The following is a 26,988-nucleotide window of genomic DNA, read 5'->3' on the forward strand; positions in this document are numbered from 1 at the left end:
CGGGGGCGCTCAGCAGCTGTTTGGGGGGCAACCAGGGCTCGGAAAAGTCTGCCTGGCGACAGCGGACCCCGCAACCTTGTCCTGGGACTTCATCCTGACGGGGACGTACTGAAAAGATTTGGTGCTGATGTGAGCCTGTGGAGCACCTGCTTTGTTGCCAAGGCCGTTGGGGAGGCCTTTTTCTCCCGGGTGTCTGTGGGGCGCAGGATAAGCGACCTTTTTGCGGCGGCTGCTTCGACTGTGCCAGGAAGCCCAGTGGCTGAGGCTCTGGCCCTGCTTCTCCAGCAGGCTGCTGCCCAGTTTCCACCTCTGCCATGTCCTTTGGATCTGGGATTGGACCTGGAGGAAGAAGAAAGAAAACTGGGGGTGACCGGCGGTGCCACGGCAGCCTGCCTAGGACCATCAGAAGAGCTGGATCAGGCCGGTGCCTCATCTAGTCCAGCATCCTGTTCTCACACTGGCCAACCAGATGCCCATCCGAGCACAAGAGCAACTCTCCCCTCCTGTGGTCTCCAGCAGCAGGTATTCAGAGGCAAGAGCGTAGCCCAGCATACGACAAACCGTATCGGAAGTACAGTATTTGCAAAAAGAAGCTCAACAACGATTCTCACTTTTTGAAATATGGCAACCCTACTTTTAAAGCCATTTGTGAGGGATCCTAATCCCTCCCCTTCAATACTTCCCCCAACAGTGACTCTCCCTAAGTTTCACTGACAACTAGGATGAATCCTTCAGTGTTCATATGGGAGTTGACTCTGGGGGTACCTCAGGGCTCTACGGTTGAAAACCTTTTACCACTTATGGGATCTCCCTACCAGGGTTCCCAACTACTGCAGTTTGCCTTCCCTTTAGGCAAATGAGTGGCACACTTGGCTTCACTGTCCAGCCCTTTGTAAGACAGGAGAATAAGCAAACAGTTTCCTCTTCCTCAGGAAAGCTTTGCTCTCTCCTCTTAGTCACACCTCTTAAGGTACTGATCCACTGCCACAGTCAACGAACGTTTAAACACATTTAACTTTATTAGGTAGCTTGAAAACATGGATGTCTCGGGTTATTACTGGTACAAATCTTCTTCTCATGTAATTCAGCTTTGTTATAATATTTCCTGCATCCCTTTAGCAATGGTAATGACCTTTCCTCCCATTCCCCAAAGCCTAACCTCTCATTTTCTCTCTCTAACCCTCCTGACCAACTGCCATTCCCCCCTTTTCAAGGGCGAAAAGTCCCGCCTCCTGCGAGCGAGCCACCAGTCACATAGAGTGTATGTTAACTCCTAACACGCTGGGGCTCCTGACCATACCGCCCCTAAGGGCAGATCCGTTACAATATCCATATTGGAATTCTGGGCGCCAAAATCCCAAAGGAGCAAAAAAAGACTACAGTCCTTGCTTCTCAACCACCTTGGTACTCAAACGCCTTGGAACCCAAACACTGCAAACCCAGAAGTAAGTGTTCTGGTTTGCAAACTTTTTTTGGAAACCGAACGTGCTCCGTTTTGAGTGTTACGCTTCCGATTTGAGTGCCACACTACTGTTTTGAGAGTTACGCTGAAGTCTGTCTGTTTTTGCTCTTTACGGCCATATCTCTGGTTGCATTTGCTGCGGGTTCCGGTTGGCACTGGTTACGAACGCGCCAAACTCAGAAGTACTGGGATGGGTTACTTCCAGGTTCGGCGCATCGCACATGCACAGAAGGGCGAAATCACGCTTTGCACATACACAGAAGCGCCGAATTGCGCCACGCACATGTGCAGACGTGGTGTGTGCTGCTCATGTTGCGAATGGGGCCCCAGAACGGATCCCGTCCGCAACCAGAGGTACCACTGTATTTTTAGTTTTTGTTTTTTGCGTGTTTCTTGTTTTGTTTTTGTGACTGTGTGGAACCTGGTTCAGCTACTGATAGATAGATAGATAGATAGATAGATAGATAGATAGTGTGACTGCAGTACATTGTTTATTGCTTTCATTTTATGGATCAATGGTCTCATTAGTAAAATCCATGCTAAATTGCTGTCTGGAACGGATTAATCCATTTTACATTACCTTCTATGGGAAAGCGCGCCTTGGTTTTGGAACGCTTTGGTTTTGGAACGGACTTCCGGAACGGATTAAGTTTGAGAACCAAGGTACCACTGTATTTATGTATGTGACCAAGGCTGCACGGATGTTATTGGCCCAGAGATGGAAAGAAGATAAAGTCCCGATATAACGAAAGAATTGAAAAGACTGTTCATGTACGCTACTATGGCTGCAAAGATGCTGCTTGCCCAGAAATGGAAAGATGACAAGATGCCTATGAAGGCAGACTGGCAGATGAAACTACTAGGTTACGCGGAGATGGCAAGGTGATTGACTGGGAAAATTAGAAATCAGGAAGATCGAAACTTCAATAGAGATTGGGATAAATATAGATTGTATGTAAAAGAACACTGTGAACACTTGAACTCTTTGGCAGGCTTGAAATAACTCTTGCGATGTTACAAAGACTTTGGAAACAATGGAGGACTGTTATTTGGATGAAATATACAGGTGAAACTCGAAAAATTAGAATATCGTGGAAGAGTTCATTTATGTAAGCAATTGTTTTCATTAGCTACCGGAGTTTAATATATGAGATAGACTCATGACATGCAAAGCGAGATATGTCAAGCCTTTGCTTGTTATAATTGTGATGATTATGGTGTACAGCTGATGAAAACCCCAAAGTTGAAATTGTTAATTTGGGGTTCTCATCAGCTGTACGCCATAATCATCACAATTATAACAAACAAAGGCTTGACATATCTCGCTTTGCGTGTCATGAGTCTACCTCATATATTAGTTTCACCTTTTAAGTTGAATTACTGAAAGAAACGGACCTTTCCACGATATTCTAATTTTTCGAGTTTCACCTGTAATATGCAGTTGACATGGGTATTTAAAGAAGCCATGGGGGGAAGAAGGGAAGTCCTAAGATTCTAAAGAATCTTTGTTTGGTTTTGTTTTCAATGGGTTCAAGAATGTCAATTGTGTGATTGATTTTGTAAAACCAAATAAAAATTATTTCAAAAGAAAAAGAAGAAAGAAAAAGATAAAGTCCCGAACAGATAAGAATGGCAGATTCCGAAATGGCAAAAATGTTCGGAAGAATTAGAAATGAGGAAACTTTAATAAGGAATGGGGAAAATTTACAACTTATCTTAAAAACCATTGTAAACAGTTAAAACCGTTAGTAGGATTGGAATAGCACTTGTAGTTTAATGGTGAATTTTGGATATAATGGAGATGTAAAAGGTTTGGATTATTATAAAAGATGAAGGAGGAAATGACTAACAAGAGGACCCACAAAGTGGAGGAGAGAAGTCCAAAAGATTTTTTGGAATCTTGTTTCTATGTTGTATGCTGCATATGTGATTGTAAAGCTTTAATTTGAAAAACCAAAAATAAAAATAAAAAACTTAAAGCCATCCAAATTGGTGGGCATTGCTCTAACCAGGACACGACGGTGTCTTAGAATTCAGGGAAAAGAGTGGCTCTGAGCACATGCTCAGCCCAGGAGTTTGTGACCAGTATCAGGAACAAGCTCACTAGTCCTTTTGCACAAAAAACCGCTCCTGGACTTTGAGCCAGCCAACTCCACAATTGCGCAAGGAGCAGAATACATTTCCGATGACCTACCTCTTTATTGACAAAGCAGTACAGGATGCTCACCAGAAGGCCCTGAAAGATTAATAATATTTTTTTAAAAAAATTAAAAATGTGACAGGACAGAGGACTGATAACACGCTGCAAACTTATACCGATAATTGCAGCAGGCTGAAAAGTGGGGGTACACACACTCTAAATCAGGGGTCAGCAACCTTTTTCAGCCGAGGACCGGTCCATCATCCCTCAGACCATGTGATGGGCCGGACTATATTTTTGGGGGGGAGGGGGGGAATGAACGAATTCTTTTTTTTTTTCTAATAAACTTTATTCTTTTAAAAAAACACTCATACATATAACAAATATCACAACATACAACAAAACCTAATATAGATAACATACAACAAAGCACCACTTAGACGAAGAAAAGAAAAAGAAGAAAAGGAAAAAGGGAAGAATAAGGATAGAGAAAGAAAAGAAAATGATAAAAGGAAGGATATAATTATTTACATTCTTACCAAACATAATAATCCGATACAAACATCAAAAACAAAAAATTGTAACATAATTTCCACAAATTAAAACATTTCGATGTTAAATAAAAAGACTTCCAACTAAACTCGCTGTTTCTGCTGTTCATTGTCTATATTTATCGCACAGTTGTAAATTTTTCTTTTTGTTCCTTTTTGTCTCCTTATTACCTCTTACTTGATTTATCATCTGGTTCAGTCTATTTCTGCTATAAAGGAGCTCCTAATACCATTATTCTCCAGGTATTCCTCAAATAGCTTCCATTCAATATGGACTTTTTGTTTAGTCTGCTCTCTTACCCTTCCAGTGTTTATCGCTAACTCAAAGTACTCTAACATCAAGTTTTGCCAATCCGTCATATTTGGTAAAGTCTTATTCTTCCAATTCCTGGCTACTAATATTCTGGCCGCTGTTATTCCATATAGTATTAGTGTTCTTTTTGGTTTTTTTATCTCATCTGGCAAAGCGTGATTTCGCCCTTCTGCGGAATGAACGAATTCTTATGCCCCACAAATTATAAACCTGGAGCCAGTGCGGTGTAGTGGTTAAAAGCGGTAGACTCGTAATCTGGGGAACCGTGTTCGTGTCTCCGCTCCTCCACATGCAGCTGCTGGGTGACCTTGGGCTAGTCACACTTCTTTGAAGTCTCTCAGCCCCACTCACCTCACAGAGTGTTTGTTGTGGGGGAGGAAGGGAAAGGAGGATGTTAGCCGCTTTGAGACTCCTTCGGGTAGTGATAAAGCGGGATATCAAATCCAAACTCTTTAGTGAGCCAGTGTGGTGTAGTGGTTAAGAGTGGTAGACTCGTAATCTGGGGAACCGGGTTCGTGTCTCCACTCCTCCACATGCAGCTGCTGGGTGACCTTGGGCCAGTCACACTTCTCTGAAGTCTCTCAGCCCCACTCACCTCACAGAGTGTTTGTTGTGGGGGAGGAAGGGAAAGGAGGATGTTAGCCGCTTTGAGACTCCTTCGGGTAGTGATAAAGCGGGATATCAAATCCAAAAAACTCCAAACACAAATAACCCAGAGATGCATTTTAAATAAAAGGACACATTCTCCTCATGTAAAAACACGCTGATTCCCGGATCATCCGTGGGTTGGATTGAGAAGGTGATTGGGCCGCATCTGGCCCACGGGCTTTAGGTTGCCTACCCCTGCTCTAAATGATAAGAACAAGGATCTCAAAGATCTACCCAGTACCTGGAAGGAGTTGAGCAACAGCTCGAAGAAGAATTTGACGTAGCGCAAGGTGCCCTGGGCGTGTTCCTCGGTGACCAGCACAAATACCACCTCATGAATCCCCAGCAGCGGGATGAGGGTCAGCGTTGACTTGGCCAACCTAAAAAGAAACGAAGAAATGGAGTGACTTTCTGGGCATGTGCGAAGCGGAGAACTAAGAGGCTTTGCCACATTGGTCATGCACGCTGTAAATATCCCCTCAAAAATCTACAGTGGATTGTGTTGTGCCGCACACACCTGTGGAAGCCATTTTGTGACATGCCACACCCTCGCAGCAGCCATTTTGTGCCTGGCGCCCATATCACTTTCTTATACCCCGAATGTGTGCTCACTAGCCAAAGCAAGGGTTGAGGAAAGGGGTCAGGGAAGCTTTGCTCCAGAGGTTGCAAAGTATTTATTTGGATGTATCTCTATTGCTTTTGTTCTCTTTTGAAGGAAGTTCTACAAGTGAAGCTTGCATTCAACTTATGGGCCTGGGCAATGTTTTATTCCAAAAGGATTACCTTATTTTTCGCTCCATAAGACACACTTTTTTCCTCCTAAAAAGTAAGGGGAAATACCTATGCGTCTTATGGAACGAATGGTGGTCCCTGGAGCTGAATTGCCCAGGGGCCAAAAGCAGATTGTGCTTTTTATTTTACAAAGAGAAAAGGGAGTGTTGAAAGGACCCCGCTCAGCAGCTGATCAGCAAGAGATCGGGAGAGAGATAAGAGTCCCGGCTCCCTTTCAACCCCGCCCTCCTTTGTTGAATGTGCTGCAGAGGGAGGATGTTTGTTTCCCCAGCTACGTGTGACTGGCTGATTAGATTATCTGTCTGGAAACTGTAGAAACAGCTCCCTTTCCTTAAGATTTTTCAGAAATGTGAGTTAAACCCCATAAAAATGGGGCTTTTCCTCTTTGCTTTTCCCCCTTTGCAAAAGGAGCTTTGCTTTTCCCCCTTTGCAAAAAAGCTGCAAAACGTTTAGCTGATCCTAAAAAAGGCCCTTTCCCTTTGCAAAAAAGCTGCAAAACTTTTAGCTGATCCTCAAAAAAAAAACAAAAAAAAACCCAGGGCTTTTAAAGGAGGAAAACCAGAAAAATATTTTTTTTTTTCCTTTTTTCCTCCTCTAAAAATGAGGTGCGCCCTATGGTCGGGTGTGTCCTATGGAGCGAAAAATACGGTAATTTTTTATGCATCCCGTTGCTTCATGCTGTGCATTGTTAATATCTGCAATAAGCCATGGGTGGAAACAGATAGTTGTTGTTTTTCAAGAAGTCAACTCTTTCTACAAAATGCCTGATTGGTTGATGATGTGCAATCTCTCGTCTTTTGACTGCCCCGGCGATTTCTCAGCTACCTGAATTTGTAATCTGTGTAACGCATCTGTTGTGCCCGGAGTTTGGAGACCAGGATCTTGATGATGCGTATGAAGATCACAAAGTTGACCTGGAAAATGGGAAAGAAGGAAAGGGATCTGATTGGCAGCAACCTCTGCAATCCAGCCGTGTCACCCCTCTGATGTCTGCTAGCGACACCAGCAATGGCACAGGAACATCGACATTAGACAATGGGCATGCCCTCAAAAATTGTTTTTTAGCCTGCCTGTTCCTGCATTTTGGGGGGGGGGGGTTAGAACCACATGACATTCCCTCTGTTCTGTTCACATATCTGATGTCCCAGGGCAAAAAACCCCCCAACCTTTCTCCTATGCTAAGTGGTGCAAAAAAGGATATTAAGAATATTTGATACACTCACATGACACTTTCTCCTTAATACAGTCGTACCTCCTTTTGCGCCCGGGATTCGTTCCGGAGCCCCGGACACTCGACGAAAGGGACGCTCTGCACATGCGCGAAGCACGATTTAGCACTTCTGCGCATGCGCAAGTGGCAAACCCGGAAGTAACCCGTTCTGGTACTTTCGGGTTTGCTGCGGACGTTCGACGAAATGGACCCTGTCAGAGATTTGCCTTCTCCTCGCGAGGAGAGCACGGGTGGAGGTTCTACTCGTGAGGAGAGCCAGGGTGGGAGTACTCCTCGCGAGGAGAGAGGGGAAAGAGATCCTCCGAGGGGGGAGGACCGGGACGGGGAACTTCCTCGAGAGAAGGTCTTGATTAGGTACAGGGATCCCCAGCCACTGCTGTCACATGACTCCTCTCAAAGCCCGTCGCCAGAGCTCTCTCCCACAGAAGAGGAGGAGGAGCAGACGGTCAGAGATGCAAGGGAGAGACCCAGCACCGCCAGCCAGACACGATCGGAGGATTGTTTGAGGGTGCTGAGGCTTTGGTGCTGGGCGGGAAACCGGAGAGGAGCACTTCCGGATTCTTCAAGCGACTGAGCACTCATGTTTTTAGCTAGCTCTGCACTGTAAATACCGTATTTTTAGGTCCATAAGACACACTTTTTTCCTCCTAAAAAGTAAGGGGAAATACCTGTGCGTCTTATGAAGCAAATGGTGGAGCCTGGAGCTAAATTGCCCAGGGGCCAAAAGCAGATTGTGCTTTTTATTTTACAAAGAGAAAGGGGGTGTTGAAAGGACCCCACTCAGCAGCTGATCAGCAAGAGATCGGGAGAGAGATAAGAGTCCCGGCTCCCTTTCAGCCCCGCCCTCCTTTGTTGAATGTGCTGCAGAGGGAGGTTGTTTGTTTCCCCAGGACATGTGACTGGCTGATTAGATCATCTGTCTGGAAACAGTAGAAACTGCTCCCTTTCCTTAAGATTTTTCAGAAATGTGAGTTGAACCCCATAAAAATGGGGCTTTTCCTCTTTGCTTTTCCCCCTTTGCAAAAGGAGCTTTGCTTTTCCCCCTTTGCAAAACAAGCTGCAAAACTTTTAGCTTTTAGAAGTGTGCATGCACACGAAAGCTCATACCAAGAACAAATTCAGTTGGTCTCTAAGGTGCTACTGGAAATAATTTTCTATTTTGTTTCAACTATGGCAGACCAACACGGCTACCCACCTGTAACTGAAACTTTTAGCTGATCCTCAAAACCCCCCAGGGCTTTTCCGTTTGCAAAAAAAGCTGCAAAACTTTTAGCTGATCCTAAAAAAACAACAACACAGGGCTTTACCCTTTGCAAAAAAAGCTGCAAAACCTTTAGCTGATCCTCAAAAAACCAGGGCTTTTAGAGGAGGAAAACCAGAAAAATATTTTTTCCCTTGTTTCCTCCTCTAAAAATGAGGTGCGCCCTATGGTCCAGTACGTCCTATGGAGCGAAAAATACGGTATGTATGCACAATAAAGTAATCTTTAAAGTAAGAGGACTCTGTCGTTACTTGTGAGCAACCCCCTGGGGTATCCTGACAGACCCTAAACAGGGCGGACTCAAAACGAGCTACCACTGTATGCGTTTGGTTTCCTTGCCCCGTCTTGAATCTCCCCTACTCTCCCCCCTTGAACAGTGCACAAAATGGGGTGTTTTCAAGGGGCGTGTGGGAAAAGCCCAACTAAATCTTTCTAACCTACTGAGAGGCAGCAATGACCTGAGAGAGTATAAGGCAGTTTTTTCTGTTCCCCGGCAACTTACAAAGATCGCTAGCAGAATCGGGCAACGGATGATCCACCAATAGCCCATGTTGTCATTTCTCTCCCAGCATCTGTGGAGGGAGGTGCGGAGCAATTAAAAAGGTGTCACTGGGTCGAAGGAGGGATGACAACCCCCAGTTACAGTGCTACAATTCCCAGTGCCCTGATCAAGCTACGTCTCTCTGGATTATTTGGATAAAGCCCTGTGCCTTAAATCATAGCCTTGTGGTCCAACCTCCTGCAATGCCGGAATCTTTTGCCCAGCGTGGGACTCGAACCCACAACCCTGAGATCAAGAGTCTCCTGCGCTCTACAGACTGAGCTGGGCTTTAAGTGGGGGAGTAACAACAGTAACCTAGCTATTGTCCATGATGGGTGGTTCTGATTGGGAATGGGAAGGCAGAAGACCGGGAGCCCAACATTAAGTGGGGCCAGAGAGACAATGGCAGGTGGAACCCTGGTCTAAGAGTATGGTCTGAAGGCGCCTGGGACCCCCAACTTCTTGAGGCTAAGCAGGTTGGGGTCGGGGTCAGTGCCCACATCATAGAATTGTAGAGTTGGAACTGACCCCAAGAAGAAGAAGAAGAAGAAGAAGAAGAAGAAGAAGAAGAAGAGGAGGAGGAGGAGTAGTTTGGATTTGATATCCCGCTTTATCACTACCCGAAGGAGTCTCAAAGTGGCAAACATTCTCCTTTCCCTTCCTCCCCCACAACAAACACAACAAACCCAGCAGCTGCATGTGGAGGAGCGGAGACGCGAACTTGGTTCACCAGATTACGAGTCTACTGCTCTTAACCACTACACCACACTGGCTCATCTATAGTCCAAGCCCCTGCAATGCAGGAATCTCCGCTTAAGCACCCCTGACAGGTGGCCATCCAACCTCTCTTTAACAACCTCCAGGGAAGGAGAGTCCACAACCTCCTGAGGGAGTCCGTCTCACTGTCTAGATGAGCGTCTGTCTGGGAACCAAGTACAAGAAAAGGATGTAAATGTAAGAAAATAAGAAATAATCCTCTCCTCCTCTTTCAAAAAAGAATACCGGCACTTGGGTTTTGTTTTGTTTTTGTATTTATGTGAATTTCGGGGGCTAAAATTCCGTCAATTAATTCGCCCCACATCCTCCTCTTTCAAAAAAGAATAGTTGGGGTTTTTTGGGGGGGTATGCATTTATGTGAATTTCGGCGGCTAAAATTCCATCAACTAATTTGCCCCACATTCCGTCAATTAATTTGCCCCACATCCTCCTCTTTCAAAAAAGAATAGTTGGGGTTTTGTTGTTTCTTGGTATGCATTTATGCGAATTTCGGTGGCTAAAATTCCGTCAACTAATTTGCCCCACCTTGGGCAAAAAGATTTCTGCATTCCAGGGGGTTGCAGTAGATGAAGCCTCGTGGCCCCTTCCAACCCTATGATTCTAATTTATTTATTTATAAAAGTTAATACAGTGGAACCCTCAGTTGCCTGATTCCTTTTGGCCCAGGTACTTACTCGTTGTTCTCATAGAGGTATCTCACAATCACCCACGGGATGACAAACAGGATTGGTGCCCCTGCAAGAGACATAATTAAGAGGACTCACCTAATGTATCTCGATAATGGGTACAATTGCCTTCTACCTCTCACGCTTCCCTTTCGTTTTACAGGTAGCTTTGAGCTCTTTGGCCTCCAAGCCTGAGCTTCCCAACCCCTGAATTAAGCTCTCCCGCAATGTTCGCAACCACCACCACTCTTCTCCCGATGTATCATTTCTCACGACTTGGCGCCGGCCGGCTAACTCACCCCATCCAATGAGCAGGTAGCCTGAGAAATAGCTTTCTTCCGAAAAGGCCATTGGTCCTAGCAGGTTGTGTAGATAGAGGCCTTCTACCAGGAGCCAGTAGTAGTTTGCACAGACGCAGTACTGGGTTAAGATCTGCGCCAGCCGGCAGCCGGCCACAGCCTGAAAAGGAAGAGGAGGAGGAGAGTCTGAATGCTCATCTTTTTGGTCCTGAGCTTTCGTGTGAGCCAGCTGATTTGCGCCAGAGCACCAGTCCCCAAAACGGGACATTTCAGGAAGGGTGTTGGGCATGATACAGGTGAAACTCGAAAAATTAGAATATCGTGGAAAAGTTCATTTATGTAAGCAATTGTTTTCATTAGCTACTGGAGTTTAATATATGAGATAGACTCATGACATGCAAAGCGAGATATGTCAAGCCTTTGTTTGTTATAATTGTGATGATTATGGCGCACAGCTGATGAAAACCCCAAAGCTGAGATTGTTAATTTGGGGTTCTCATCAGCTGTACACCATAACCTAACAATCACAATTATAACAAATAAAGGCTTGCTATACCTCGCTTTGCATGTCATGAGTCTATCTCATATATTAGTTTCACCTTTTAAGTTGAATTACTGAAAGAAACGGACCTTTCCACGATATTCTAATTTTTTGAGTTTCACCTGTATAATGCTAAATGCATGGGAAAAGCTTGGGAAGGAGGCCCTTAAATTTACTGCATGTTCAGCCTTGAAAGAAAATATGATGAAGATGATGTATAGATGGTATTTAACACCAGCTAAATTGGCTAAAATGTACCGTATTTCAGATAACAAGTGCTGGAAATGCAAGGAAAAAGAAGGGACTTTCTATCATATGTGGTGGACCTGCCCAAAGGTAAAAGACTTCTGGGAAAGAGTTTATAATGAAACTTAAAAAGTGTTGAAAAACACATTTATTAAAAAAAACAGAGGCCTTTTTACTGGGAATAGTAGGTCAAGAAATCCCTAAGAAAGACATTACATTATTTTTGTATGCCACAACAGCGGCTAGAATTTTACTTGCCAAGAACTGGAAGACACAAGAGATACCTACGATAGATGAATGGCAAATGAAGGTGATGGACTTTATGGAACTGGCCGAAATGACTGGGAGATTACGTGACCAGAAGGAGGAGACGGTGGAAGAAGAATGGGATTTTTTTTAAAGTGTATTAAAAAAAAAATAGTAATATAGAGTAATTATTTACTTTAGGAAAGGAATTCTAGGCCTGCTAGCATTAATTATGATTCTGACATTTGAGATATTTAGGTATAAGGTAATAAGGAAGTGACAGAAAGTATATTAATCTAATTAACAATCGGTTAATAAAGATGGATCAATAGACTGCTAAAGATGTAATACAGTGAAATTTAGAGGAAGTCACTCAACAATGTTACTAAATGATAGACATATTAAGAGATATTCTGCTTGTTTGTTTTGATTTGATTTGTATTGTTGTTTCTGTATTAGTTTATTTGTATTGCGTATCAGTATTTGTATTTATGCTTTGTAGTTTACTATAAAGAAGACTGATCGCCGAAGAATTGATGCTTTTGAATTATGGCGCTGGAGGAGACTCTTGAGAGTCCCATGGACTGCAAGAAGATCAAACCTATCCATTCTTAAAGAAATCAGCCCTGAGTGCTCACTGGAAGGACAGATCCTGAAGTTGAGGCTCCAATACTTCAGCCACCTCATGAGAAGAGAAGACTCCATGGAAAAGACCCTGATGTTGGGAAAGATGGAGGGCACAAGGAGAAGGGGACAGAGGATGAGATGGTTGGACAGTGTTCTCGAAGCGACTGGCATGAGTTTGGCCAAACTGTGGGAGGCAGTGGAGGATAGGGGTGCCTGGCGTGCTCTGGTCCATGGGGTCACGAAGAGTCGGACACGACTGAACGACTGAACAACAACAACAAGTTTACTATAAAATGGATAAAAAGAATGGGGGGGACATTTTGGGATCCAATCAGAAGCCGGAATAGCTTCTGTAATTATCAGGGACTGAGCAGAGGAGGAATTATGACCCTTCCAGGGAGGAGGAACAGTTTAGATTTACAACAGGGGTTTGAGGGAGTTCGCAGCTCAGAGGCAGATGAAGGGGGGGGGGGAGTTGGGAGATAATGAGAGAGGAGGAAGAGGAAGTGTCTTTAGAAAGCATTCCAGGCCTCCCCCCTCTCCCAGAACCCAGCGAGCCTTGAAAGTAGGAGAGCAAAGAGCTCAAAGGCAGAGGGGCGCTTATCAGCACCCATAGGAGAGACGATGAGACTGACGAATGAGGAAGTGGGAGAGACGGAGGTGGGGATTCACCCGGGACAATGCCATTATCCAAGGGGCTGGGTTCTATAGCCTCTCTCTGTAAATACTGAATAAAAAGCGGACGGTAAGAAACATTTCCTTGTCTTTCTCCGTTCCTGGGCAATTGGCCGTGGGAGTCGCTAGCAGCGGCCTAACAGTAATTCTGGGATGTCCCACTTAAATTGGGACGGTTGAGCGGCACGCAATGGCCCATTTAGTCCAGCATCCAATTCTCACAAACAGATGCCCAGGAGAAACCGACCAACAGAGCACAAATCCCCTCCCTCGATTTCCAGCAACCGCCTCCTGCAGCAGTGAGTTCCATAGTTTATCGCTCGCTTGAAGAATTAGTTTCTTTTGTCTGTCCAGCATCTCCCAACACTACACCCACGCTACCCCCCTGGTCCCGGCTGGAGCCTTCCTACCCTCCCTCAAATTGCAGTTGCAACGATACCTGTTCCAAAGGAAGGTGGGAGAGGTCGCCTTCCTTCTGGAAGTCCTTGGGGAAGTGCAGCCGCAGGAGGGTGTCCCGGGTGAGGATGGAGACTGCCCGCAGCATGAAGGACGCGAAGAGATTCATGTGGATGTAATTGCGGATGCAACGGAGTTTCCTGGAAGTGGGCAGAGAGCAATGGGCAGGGGTGAGGGAGAAGTCAGTTGTGCCCCATATCCGCATCTCGAGCCAGGATCCAAGACTGCTAGGCAGGGTTTCAATTGAAAACAAAGCTCATTCTTGCACTTGTTTGGATTTGATATCCCGCTTTATCACTACCCGAAGGAGTCTCAAAGCGGCTAACATTCTCCTTCCCCTTCCTCCCCCACAACAAGCACTCTGTGAGGTGAGTGGGGCTGAGAGACTTCAGAGAAGTGTGACTAGCCCAAGGTCACCCAGCAGCTGCATGTGGAGGAGCGGAGACGCGAACCCGGTTCACCAGATTACGAATCCACCGCTCTTAACCACTACACCACACTGGCTCTTGTTTTTGTTTTATTATTTATTAAATTTATATACTGCCCTTCATCCAGAGATCTCAGGGTGGCTCACAGGATAAAAGCATTGTGGTTGTTGTTGTTGGCATCCAGTGTGGTGTAGTGGTTAAGAGCGGTGGACTCGTAATCTGGTGAACCGGGTTCGCGTCCCTGCTCCTCCACATGCAGCTGCTGGGTGACCTTGGGCTAGTCACACTTCTCTGAAGTCTCTCAGCCCCACTCACCTCACAGAGTGTTTGTTGTGGGGGAGGAAGGGAAAGGAGAATGTTAGCCGCTTTGAGACTCCTTCGGGTAGTGAAAAGCGGGATATCAAATCCAAACTCTTCTACTCTTCTTCTTCTTCTCATCCACTCAATCCACCTGAGGAAGTCCCTAACTCACCCAGTTGAAGCTGTCTCCAAGTTGTGGCCGCCGTCGCAGGCTGATAGCTTCTGGGAGCCACAGTTGAGAGCTGAGTGCAGGGTGGGGACCAAAGGTAGGCAAACTACCCCAGAAGGAGCACGTCTGTCCCCCACCAGAGGTACTATTCCTCCCATATACCTCAAACATCCCTGCACTGGTGTTTACTGAACAGCACCAAAGTGCATTGAAGTGCACTGTGTGGTTAACTCTTTAACAGTAAGAGGAGCTGTTGCTCTGCTCTGCTCTAAGGGTCATGCCTTAGTGCAGAGGTTGGCAACCTCCGGCCCATGGGCCGGATGCAGCCTAAAAAGACTGTTTTACTGGCCCACGAGCAAACCACAAACCGAGCCGCCTGCTCGTCAAGTCCCCCATGCGTGGTGCGGGGACTCGCCGAGTGGTGCCAGAAATGGCATCTGCGCACGTGCAAATACCAGAAACCGCGTCTGCGCATGTCCGGACGCCGAAAATAGCTTCTGCGCAGGCGCGGTTTTCGGCATCTGGGCATGCGCAGAAGCGATTTCCGGCGCCGCAGACGCGATTTCCGGCATCGCGCTGCGCCAGTCCGGCCCACAGATAATCTCCATGGGATTGATCCTCTCTTGGCATGTGTGATTAATCTAAGCACCCACGAACATCTTTCAATACCTCTCATTTTCCCTGCGTGTTACTTGGGGGAGGGCAGCGCCCCTTTTTGCCTTTCTCAATACCTGAAAGCAGCCAACAGGACGAAGGCCGCAAGCAGAGCCACCAACGAAAGGGAGTAGCCCACTGTGTACATCAGTCGGAACTGCTCCAGAATCCACAAATGTTTCTGGGAGAAAAGAGAAACACAGCTGGAATGCACCTAAGCGGAAAAGGGCACCTCCATCACAGGTTGCAAGTTTTGCAAGAAAAGCATCACTATGAATAGGCTTATCTGCAAAAGGTCTGGAAGGAAAGAGTGTTTAAAGTGTTGGTGTTGACCTTTAAAGCCCTAAACGGCCTCAAATGCCCAGGAAGGAGCGTCTCCGCCCCCCATCGTTCAGGCCGGAAACTGAGGTCCAGCTCCGAGGGCCTTCTGACGGTTCCCTCACTGTGTGAAGTGAGATTACAGGGAACCAGGCAGAGGGCCTTCTCGGTAGTGGCACCCGCCCTGTGGAACGCCCTCCCGTCAGTTGTCAAGGAAATAAACAACTATCTGACTTTTAGAAGACATCTGAAGGCAGCCTTGTTTAGGGAAGTTTTTAATGTTTAATGCTGTATTGTGTTTTTAATATTTTGTTGGAAGCTGCCAAGAGTGGCTTGGGAAACCCAGCCAGATGGCTGGGGTATAAATAAATTATTATTATTATTATTATTATTATTATTATTATTATTATTATTATTACAGACAAGGTTTCCTCCACTGAGACTACAGCACTTGCAGACCCTCCCAGTGTCCCTATTTTCCAGGGACAGTCCCACATTTACAGAAGCCGTCCCAGTTTCTGATTTGATCCCGGAATGTCCCACTTTTCCTTAAAAAGGTAAAGGGACCCCTGACCATTAGGTCCAGTCGTGGACGACTCTGGGGTTGCGGTGCTCATCTCGCTTTACTGGCCGAGGGAACCGGCGTACAGCTTCCGGGTCATGTGGCCAGCATGACTAAGCCGCTTCTGGCGAACCAGAGCAGCGCACGGAAACGCCGTTTACCTTCCCGCTGGAGCAGTACCTATTTACCTACTTGCACTTTGACGTCCTTTTGAAAGGACATCCCTATTTTCATCGGAGAAATGTTGGAGGGTATGGAGTTAAGCAACCCGCCCCCCCCCCCCAAGCCAAGGAGATAAGTAACTATACAATCTTTAGAAGACATCTGAAGGCAGCCCAGTATAGGGAAGGTTTTAATGTTTAATGTTTTATTATGTTGGAATTCACCCAGTGTGGCTGGGGCAACCCAGTCAGATGGACAGGGTATTTATTATTATTATTATTATTATTATTATTATTATTATTAACACCCCTATTTTCGTCAGAGGGTATGCTGCTGCACCCAAAAGGCCTCCTTAGGCTTCTTTGTCCAGAGTTACCTCCAATTTTGATGGCGAAATGATCCTGATATGTGCCATTATTCATTTGCAAAAGGGGAAAAGATCCGTCCAGCGATTGAAGCCTTTTTAGCTAATTGAATATCTGCCTTTTCTCGGTGCAGCAGGTACATGAAAATACGTTATCGTGTAAATCAAAACCTCAGTGCAGCTGCCTTTTTTTGAGGTGGGGATGGAAGTGGGAGATCACTGAGAATTTAATGGATGAAAACTGATGCCGTTTGTTAGAAGGAAAGGCACATTTAATTCCTTCTTTCCCCTTCTCCCAATTTTCTACTATGGTCAAACACAAGACCCCCCAATAGAATTCCATTTTATACTGCAATCTGGGGGGGGGGGGCAGGGGACAGTGGACTAAATTTTGTCCACGTCACACATAATTTGATAACTTTAGTCGATTAATCTTTTTAAAGGCTTTTAAAAATTAACACAGTTTCAAGGGTGTGAAACAATCCCTTCCTCATCTCGAACAGGAGACAAGGGGAGTCTCAGTCTCTCTCTATATATATATACTACACACACACACACACACAGACACGCCAAAAGCATTAATCTGTCCATACAACTCATCATCCTCAGAATTCAAGTCCACAATATTCACAGCTTTGTAGACCGCTAGGAGACCTCTTTATAGGGGACGCGGGTGGCGTTGTGGGTTAAACCACAGAGCCTAGGGCTTGCTGATCAGAAGGTCGGCGTTTCGAATCCCCACGACAGGGTGAGCTCCCGTTGCTCGGTCCCAGCTCCTGCCCACCTAGCAGTTCGAAAGCACGTCAAAGTGCAAGTAGATAAATAGGTACCGCTCCGGCGGGAAGGTAAACGGCGTTTCCATGCGCTGCTCTGGTTCGCCAGAAGCGGCTTAGTCATGCCGGCCACATGACCCGGAAGCTGTACGCCGGCTCCCTTGGCCAGTAACGTGAGATGAGCGCCGCAACCCCAGAGCCGGACACGACTGGACCTAATAACGGTCAGGGGTCCCTTTACCTTTACCTTTACCTAGGAGACCTCTTTACAGTGGTACCTCGGGTTAAGTACGCTTCAGGTTAAGAACTCCGCTTAAGAGCAGAAATCCTGCTCTGGCGGCACAGCGACAGCAGGAGGTCCCATGAGCTAAAGAGGTGCTTCAGGTTAAGTACGCTTCAGGTTAAGAACGGACCTCCGGAACGAATTAAGTACTTAACCCGAGGTACCCCTGTAGTTGGGTTTTTGTCAATTAATCTACTCGTGAGATGGATTTCAGCTTGCAGAAGCCCTCAGTAGCAATGCTTTCCAAAGACTGAACATTTAAAGCACAGACACATGAAATATGGATTACCATATTTTTCGCTCCATAACATGCACTTTTTTCTCCTAAAAAGTAAGGGGAAATACCTGTGCGTCTTATGGAGCTAAAGGTGGTCCCCGGAGCTGAATTGCCCAGGGGCAAAAAGAGGATCATGCTTTTTATTTTACAAAGAGAAAAGGGAGTGTTGAAAGGACCCCGCTCAGCAGCTGATCAGCAAGAGATCGGGAGAGAGATAAGAGTCCCTGCTCCCTTTCAGCCCCTCCCTCCTTTGTTGAATGTGCTGCAGAGGGAGGTTGTTTGTTTCCCCAGGACATGTGACTGGCTGATTAGATTATCTGTCTGGAAACAGTAGAAACTGCTCCCTTTCCTTAAGATTTTTCAGAAATGTGAGTTAAACCCCATAAAAATGGGGCTTTTCCTCTTTGCTTTTCCCCCTTTGCAAAAAAAGCTGCAAAACCTTTAGCTGATCCTAAAAAAAGGCCTTTTGCCTTTGTAAAAACAGCTGCAAAACTTTTAGCTGATCCTCAAAAAAGCCAGGGCTTTTCCCTTTGCAAAAAAGCTGCAAAACCTTTAGCTGATCCTCAAAAACAAAACAAAAAACAGGGCTTTTAGAGGAGGAAAACCAGGAAAAATTTTTTTCTTGTTTCCTCCTCTAAAAATGAGGTGTGCCCTATGGTCCGGTGCGTCCTATGGAGCGAAAAATACGGTAAGAATCTAGACTGACTCTTGTTAAGTAAGGTCTACTTCCCTCCCTCCTCCCTACTTTCCAGATGTAGAGTTTGTGGTGCAATGAGTTTACCTGGAAGGGGAGCTCTTTGTCGACAGCTACGCACTGAGAATGGTCTCGCCAAGGGTGCCCCGACTCATCCACCACCCACTGTCCGTCAGGGCCACATTTCTGGAACACAAACCCACCTCGAACTGCAGAGGAAGTTTTGGGGGAGGAGGGGGATGCAGCAAGAGGATAAGGATGGTTTGATTGTAATAATAAGAACACGAAGAACACGATGACAACAACACAATTTGATTTAATAGTTGTATTCCATCCTGCTGTGCTCAGAAAAATCATTGGTGCTGACATTTAAAGCCCTAAACGGCCTCGGCCCAGTATACCCGAAGGAGCGTGTCCACCCCCATCGTTCAGCCCGGGCACTGAGATCCAGCTCCGAGGGCCTTCTGGCGGTTCCCTCCCTGCGAGAAGTGAAGCTACAGGGAAGCAGGCAGAGAGAGCCTTCTCGGTGGTGGCGCCCGCCCTGTGGAATGCCCTCCCGCCAGATGTCAAGGAAATAAACAACTACAGTTGTACCTTGGTTCTCAAAACGCCTTGGTGCTCGTACGTTTTGGCTCCCGAATGCCAAAAACCTGGAAGTAAGTGTTCCGGTTCCCGAACGTTTTTCGGAAGCCGAACATCCGACATGGCTCCCGCGGCTTCCGGTTGAGTGCAGGAAGCTCCTGCAGCCAATCAGAAGTCGTGTCTTGGTTTTCGAACGGTTCCGGGAGTCGACGCAACAGGTTAAGTTTGACAACCAAGGTACCACTGTATCTGACTTTTAGAAGACATCTGAAGGCAACCCTGTTTTTCAATGTTCGATGTTTTATCGTGTTTTTAATATTCTGTTGGAAGCTGCCCATAGTGGCTGGGGATACCCAGCCAGATGGGCGGGGTATAAATAAATAAATTATTATTATTATTATTATGATTATTATTATTATTATTACTACTACTACTACTACTACTACTACTACTAGCTGACCCGGCCACGCGTTGCTGTGGCTTATTGTGTAAAAGTTGGAGGTAAAATGAGATGTGTGGTCTTTGACGTCCACTGGAGGGCGCTATATTTTTTTTTGCACAAAATCACGTTTTTACCTATCAAAGGTGTGCCATTTGTACAATGTAAGCACATACAAAAACTCCCATATGGCCGTGGAATGTTGTGTCCAAATTTCAATGGAATCGGTCAAGCGGTTACGGAGAAGATCGATCGGTCACAAACATCCACCTTTTACATATATATATATATATATATATTATAATAATAATAATATTTATTATTTGTACCCCGCCCATCTGGCTGGATTTCCCCAGCCACTCTGGGCGGCTTCCAACAGAAATCAAATACAAAAATATCAAACATTAAAAACTTCCCTAAAAAGGGCTGCCTTCAGTTTTTTTTCTGAATGTCAGGTAGTTGTTTATTCCCTTGACTTCTGATGGGAGGGCGTTCCACAGGGCGGGCGCCACTACCGAGAAGGCCCTCTGCCTGGTTCCCTGTAGTTTTGCTTCTCGCAGTGAGGGAACCGACAGAAGGCCCTCGGCGCTGGATCTCAGTTTCCGGGCTGAATGATGGGGGTGGAGACGCTCCTTCAGGTATACAGGACCGAGGCCGTATATATAAAATTATTTAGAATCATAGAATTGTAGAGTTGGAAGGGAACCCAAGAGTCATCTACTCCAAGCCCCTGCAATGCAGGACCAACAGCTCTGAAAGTTAGCAAACATTGTAACCAGTCTTGGAGCCCAGACTTAAAGAGACGGACGAACCGTATTGGGTGCCTTTGCACCTATACTTACCTTGATGGTGCCAAGGCAAGTACCAGGGGCAAGGGACCTTGGCAGAGGTGTTCGGAAGAGCATCACCCCAGCAGGCATACATGTCAAATGTACGGTTGCACACCAGACCTGGAAGAAGGGCAGAGAGCAAAGGGGGGAGAGGCCGTTCAACGCTTTTGAAAGGGGGATTAAGCCAAAGGACAGAGCAGCAACAGGAAGGAGGGGCATTCTCTATGACTGCTGGTCACGGTGGCGTAATAGAGCTTCTGCCTTCAGGAGCAGTCTACCCTCCGAATGCCAGTTGTTGGGGAGCCACGTTTGTGGACATTAACAAGTAATTCAGGTATCGGTAAATGTTAAACACCCGACCTACACACTTTTATTAAATGTGTTTGTGATAGGGGGTGGAGGGGGAGGGTGTTTTTTTTGTTTCTTGTTGCCGTTCTTGTTTTATTATAGTTACAGGTGGGTAGCCGTGTTGGTCTTGTTTTATTATGTATTCCTTTTTTTTTTTAATCTTGTATTTTTATGTCACGAACCACCCCGGATGAAGGGCGTTAACGCAAAATTAGTAAGCAAACGAAACAGAAATGAATAAAGCAAAATGCCATTCTCAGGAAAAGAATAAAGCAAAATGCCATTCTCGGGAAAAGTTGGGCAAATCTCGGTGTAGCCTTGCACAAGAAATTTCATTTGAGAGTTACCGCTTCTTGGTGACATTTGAACATAAAAAATTATGGATTCCTGGAGATGGCAGGACGAAAGAGAGGGAGGGAGGGTGGGTGGGTGGGCAAGTTGGGCCATTTCAAGCCTGAGCCTAGTTTTGGGGATTCAATCACATGGTGTCAAATTCAGGTTCCTTGATCAGATTGTATCTCGTCAGCTTTGATCATGCAACACCTTTGATCAGCAACTTTGTTCAACAAACCCTTTTCTCCCCCCACCCCACCCCACATCAGACTTTTTGCAATACAGAAAGTGAATGAACTGGAAAGTGTGGGACAGCCATTACTTGACGCAATGTTGTTTAACCTCTCTGCAGACACTGTGCAAACAAACCAGGACGGATGCTCAATAAAGCAGTGGTTTGGAAGAGACCTCATTATACTGCTAAGAGCATCAGGCCAAAGGGCCTCACTTTTCAAAAAATCATTTTAAAATACAGGTGTAACTCGAAAAATTAGAGTATCGTGGAAAGGTTCATTTCTTTCAGTAATTCAACTTAAAAGGTGAAACTAATACATGAGATAGACTCACGACATGCAAAGCGAGATATGTCAAGCCTTTATTTGTTATAATTGTGATGATTATGGCGTAAACTGATGAGAACCCCAAATTAACAATCTCAACTTTGGGGTTTTCATCAGCTGTATGCCATAATTGTCACAATTATAACAAATAAAGGCTTGACATATCTTGCTTTGCATGTCACGAGTCTATCTCATATATTAAACTCCAGTAGCTAATGAAAACAATTGCTTACATAAATGGACTTTTCCACGATATTCTAATTTTTCGAGTTTCACCTGTATATTGTAGCTTTTAAATAACACAACATGACAAAGGAAACTAATTTCAATAGAAACAAACAAACAGAGAAAGAGGGAAGGAGAAAAAACACATAGTTCTCTCTCGAAGGGAGATCTTAACCCGCGGCTCACCCAGAAAGGAGTGGACCTTCCCTGCGCTCACCTGAGAGCATCCTATTCTTCTCCCAGTCCCTCACCTGGGAATTCCTCCCTTCCCTGCCTGTCACGTTCCTTCCACCCAACCACCCAGGCCCTCCAAGTGCCCCTATTTTCCAGGGACATCCCTGATTTACAGAAGCCGTTCCCGTTTCTGATTTGATCCCGGAATGTCCTGCTTCTCCTTTGTTGTTGTTGTTTAGTCATTCAGTCGTGTCCGACTCTTCGTGACCCCATGGACCAGAGCACACCAGGCACGCCTGTCTCCCACTGCCTCCCACAGTTTGGTCGGACTCATGTTGGTAGCTTCGAGAACACTGTCCAACCATCTCATCCTCTGTCGTCCCCTTCTCCTTGTGCCCTCCATCTTTCCCAACATCAGGGTCTTTTCCAGGGAGTCTTCTCTTCTCATGAGGTGGCCAAAGTACTGGAGCCTCAGGTTCAGGATCTGTCCTTCCAGTGAGCACTCAGGGCTGATTTCCTTCAGGATGGATAGGTTTGATCTTCTTGCATTCCATGGAACTCTCAAGAGTCTCCTCCAGCACCATAATTCAAAAGCATCCATTCTTCGGCGATCAGCCTTCTTTATGGTCCAGCTCTCACTTCCATACATTACTACTGGGAAAACCAGTTTTGACTATGGCAGATCAACACGGCTACCTACCTGTAACTAGTCGTCAACAGGTTTACCACACCTATCAGCCAATCACCCATTCCCACCACCCTTCTGAGTAACACACCTCCCCACCCTCTCACTATATATATGGGTCTGGTGACTTCTGTTTCAGTGTATCTGAAGAAGTGTGCCAGTGTATCTGAAGAAGTGTGCATGCACACGAAAGCTCATACCAAGAACAAATTTAGTTGGTCTCTAAGGTGCTACTGGAAGGAATTTTTAAATTTTGTTACAACTATGGCAGACCAACACGGCTACCTACCTGTAACTAAAAGGGGGGTGGGAAATACAGAGGAAATGAAAGGAAAAAAGGAAAGGAAAAAATGAAGGGGGGGGACGAGAAATGAAAAGGACTTCCAACTTTTCGTCTGCCTGTTAAAAGAAATTATTCAAAGCATTTGCTTTAGGATCACATTCAACCACTTTCTTTCAAGCAAAATTTCCCCAATCTTCAAAACAAAGGGGTCCCATCCTGTTCTCACAGTGGCCCAAACAGATGCCTGGGGAAATCTTGCAAGCAGGGCCAGAGCATAGCTGTCAACCTCCTCCTTTTTTTGCGGGGAATTCCTTTATTCCAGCCACAGCTGCAATAGGGAAGGTTGACAGCCTCCCCAGAAGGGAAGGCAAAAAAAGGGGTTGACAGCTATGGACCAGAGTACGACACAGCACACTCTTCCCGTTTGTGATTTTTAGCACTCTAGAGGCATCCTGCCCTTGTGGCTAGCTAGCAACCATTCACAGCCTTCTTCCCTCCTTCCCCATCTTGGGAGGAGACCCCTTGCTCTCTCTCTCACTTGTGGGACGCGGGTCCTCCAGGATCTTGCGGAAGCAGGCTGCCTGGTACTGCTGCCACGCCTCAAACATCTCTTTGGCCGAGTTTTCGGTGGAGCTTGCCTGTGACAGGGGAGGGAAATAAAACAACAACAACAACAGGTACATATCAGGTCACCTAACAACAGGTCACCTAAAGGTTTTGTCCAGAAGTTGCCTGATGTTTAGTTAGGTAAGTTGCCCTCTTATTATTCTTAATTTATTTTATTTTATTATTATTATTATTATTATTATTATTTTTTGCAAGCCTTGCACCTGAGCCTTGAAATTGCAGCCTGGTCCACAGAAAGCAAGCAGAGAAAGCAATTTCTGTTGCTTCCTCACCACGCCAAAGAAAAAGCTTTGCTTGCATTTTTGTGTGTCAGGCCCCTGAACAAAGGCACAGCAGCAGGACGTATATTTATTTTGTTTAGTGTGTACTTTACCTGCAGCCTACAGGTTCATTCCCCCACCTTGCCCCTTTCATTAAAAAAAAAAAACTGAGGGATTTGGGGCGGGGGCGGGGCGGGGCCTGTGCTTTATTAGGTTTTTTTTGTTTAGTTTTTTTTACCTGTTGTTTGGGTTGGTTCTGAGCATGGCCCAGTGCCCATCTTCCTGCTGTGATTTGGCTGTTTCTGTGGTGCCCATGTCTGTTTCTTAGATCCCTAAAGGTGCTCCAAGGCCCAAAAGAACTAGGGAACCCTCCCAACTCTACGATCAGTGTCGGATTTACGTATAAGCTAAACAAGCTATAGCTTAGGGCCCCACTCTCTTGGGGGCCCCCAAAAATTTAAAGGAAAAAAAAACTGGATGTACATTTCCAAAATATAAGATAAAAAACAAATAAAACAAAACCTACATACAGCAACAGTGTTGTGTGTTGTGTAGGCCCCCATGATGTAAGTCACAGGCCCCTGCCTGCTAGCCTGCTCCCTAAAATATCACGGGTTTGCTCATTTCTATATATAGGGTGCCCGCGGGTGGCGCTGTGGGTTAAACCACAGAGCAGGGTGAGCTCCCGTTGCTCGGTTCCTGCTCTTGCCCACCTAGCAGTTCGAAAGCACGTCAAAGTGCAAGTAGATAAATAGGTACCGCTCTGGCGGGAAGGTAAACAGCATACGCTGGCTCCCTCAGCCAGTAACGCGAGATGAGCGCCGCAACCCCAGAATCATCCATGACTGGACCTAATGGTCAGGGGTCCCTTTACCTTTTTACATTCTGCATGTGCAAATGGCTTGAGATACTTATCAGGTCCATAGATTACCATATAGCATATATTCAACACAAAAACCAGCGACAATTTGTTGTTGACAAAGGACAGCTGGACATATAAAGGGCCCCATTACCTTCAGTAGATTAGGACCTCATCTAACCTAAATCTGGCCCTGTCTATGATATTAGGATGCGGACGGAACCCTCCTCCTTGCCCCCAGCCTCACCTCTGCATTCTTTTGGAGCAAGATAAGCAAGAGGAAGAGTTCGAGGGGTCCCTGCATGCTTCGGCTGCGGAACAGACACGAGGCCAGTGAGGGGCATCCATCTCAGGCTTCTCTGGCTAGCAGCCTTCTGCAGTGGGGGTCCGCCTCCATCCACACCGGACCCACGTTTGGTGGAAGAGTTCTGGGGATGAAATCATCAGAAAAAATGCATCAAGATGGGGGGAGGGGTTGCTCCTCTGAACTGATGACCCAGAGCGGCATGAACATGGGTGGATACCATGAACCCCAAACTTAGCAACTTACAAAGTATACCAGTGGCGCTCTCTCTCTCTCTCTTTTAAAAAAGTATTTTTATTAATTTTTCATTAATAACATTAATACAAAACCAAATCGTGCGAAACCATAATACAATCGGAAGAGCCAATAAATCAGTTCTGAATTCAACTTCTTAAACTATAATATTTATTAAATTTTCCGTTTTAACAATCCAACAAAAACCACACTAAAACATTCCAAATTATAATACAATCGAAAAAGCCAAATATTCAATGCCAAATTATATATCTTTTGGGTGACTTCCCATGCTCTGAAGTTCAGGGAGTGATGATCTAATACTGTATCATACTTCATTTCTTAATTAGTCCAACTAGTCCAAATAAAACATTTCCAATGTTGATCTTTTATTTACAGCAGCCTTTGAATTAGTTCAGCAAGCTCTGCAACAATTGTGGCTCTGTGTGGAATATTTTTTGTTTTCTTCTTTATTTTCCTGTAGTAATCCAAAGTCCACAGCGACGCCACTTTCGGTTTCTGCACACAGCAAATCTCAGTGCGTCACACCCAAGACAAAGGGAGAGCTAGCCTTCCGCCATTAGCGCCGGGCAAGTATCCAAAATTCCCTTCTGTGATCTCGTTCCAGCTGCTAACAAGCTGATACCTCAGCAAAAACGCCATCACTCCCGCCAAGAATTCTTTTTGTCATTCCGTTGAGGATCGCTGCCAGAATCGTAGTCAAAATTTCACCCAGTCAATTTTGTAGTTAAACCATAACAATATACTATACCGCTTGCATATTTCAAACAGTCAGTCTTTCAAGGGAGATTTGCCGAATAAAACGGCGAATGCAAAATATATCAAGAGAAAATAATGGAGGCTTACCTCCCCCAACATACTAATCCAATCACAACAAAAGACCTTCTCCAGGTCGAAACCTTCAATTAGCAGAATACTTTATCCCTCCCTAGTTCAGAGCACGCCTGTTAATTAAGTCCAAATTTCATCTTAAAGAACAGGTGTCCTCTGCTCATGGCAACAGCTTTGGAGAGTTGCCGAAATGTGTGTTGTATTGCACCCAGTGCTCCCTGCCCCCTCCATTTCTTCAGGACGGGCAGCAGGTATAGGACGATCTGTGGGTGTAGCAGCCCCCCTGGCCCTGGGGGGTTGGGGGGAATAATTACTCCCATATTATCCTCACTAGCCGCACGGAAAGGCTCCGCTGGTCTGGAGACAGCCGTTCGTCATGGCGGCCAGAATTTGAAGTCCAAATTCAACGTTTTTTGATTACTTCCCGTGTTCCGGTTATCAGGAGTTGGTGGTATTCCTTCGTCCTGCTCTTAATTAGTCCAAATGCAACAATTCTGATCTTAAGCCTTTATTTTAGCAGCCACTGGTGTGATGACTTTCGTTCGTCTTTTACAAATCCATACCCTTTGACTTGCAGAGGGAATTTATATCCTGTAGTTTCTGCGTGAAATATCCTTTCCGTCATGTTGTAATCAATCTCTTCAACACGGCCCCTCCATTCTCATTACGCCACCAACTTCTCCATTTTGCCTTTCCAAAACCGAAAGCACTCCAGCGTCTGGCCGTGACTCCTGACGTACTTCCAGCATTTGTCTTCTTTTGATCCTTTCCAATCTTCTAACAAGCTGGCGTCTCGCCAAATCCATAATAAATCAGAGTTAGAGCCCTCTTTAGTAGGCAATGTCACAAATCATCACAGTATTTCACACAGCCTATTTCTTCAAGTACTCCGTATATAAAATTACGAAGCTCTTGTTGAATCCCTCTTGCATTCCACA

General features: G+C 45.6%; 1 protein-coding gene across 1 annotated transcript; it reads right to left on the reverse strand.

Moving 5' to 3' along the window:
- On the reverse strand, positions 1–26,428 carry LOC117052061 (glucagon receptor-like). Its single transcript, XM_033158787.1, has 14 exons — positions 26,382–26,428; positions 24,908–24,971; positions 23,453–23,552; positions 20,319–20,426; positions 18,543–18,664; positions 15,100–15,203; positions 13,455–13,611; positions 10,681–10,840; positions 10,391–10,451; positions 8,901–8,970; positions 6,732–6,820; positions 5,356–5,494; positions 3,657–3,698; positions 1–339 (listed from the first exon to the last, which is right to left on the reverse strand). Exons 1-14 carry the CDS (start codon positions 26,426–26,428, stop codon positions 10–12), a joined length of 1,593 nt encoding a protein of 530 aa, XP_033014678.1. The 3' UTR covers positions 1–9.
- Between the last annotated feature and the right edge of the window lie 560 nt (positions 26,429–26,988).

The sequence above is a fragment of the Lacerta agilis genome, chromosome 8 (genome assembly GCF_009819535.1).
Source record: "Lacerta agilis isolate rLacAgi1 chromosome 8, rLacAgi1.pri, whole genome shotgun sequence".
NCBI classification, from domain to species: Eukaryota; Metazoa; Chordata; class Lepidosauria; order Squamata; family Lacertidae; genus Lacerta; species Lacerta agilis.

Coding starts and splice junctions, on each gene's coding strand:
- LOC117052061 (XM_033158787.1), bottom strand. CDS start 26,428: ATGACGAACGGCTGTCTCCAGACCAGCGGAGCCTTTCCGTGCGGCTA. Junction 18,665..20,318: donor CTTGCCTTGGCACCATCAAG/GTAAGTATAGGT, acceptor CTTCCTCTGCAG/TTCGAGGTGGGTTTGTGTTC. Junction 8,971..10,390: donor TACCTCTATGAGAACAACGA/GTAAGTACCTGG, acceptor CTCCCTCCACAG/ATGCTGGGAGAGAAATGACA.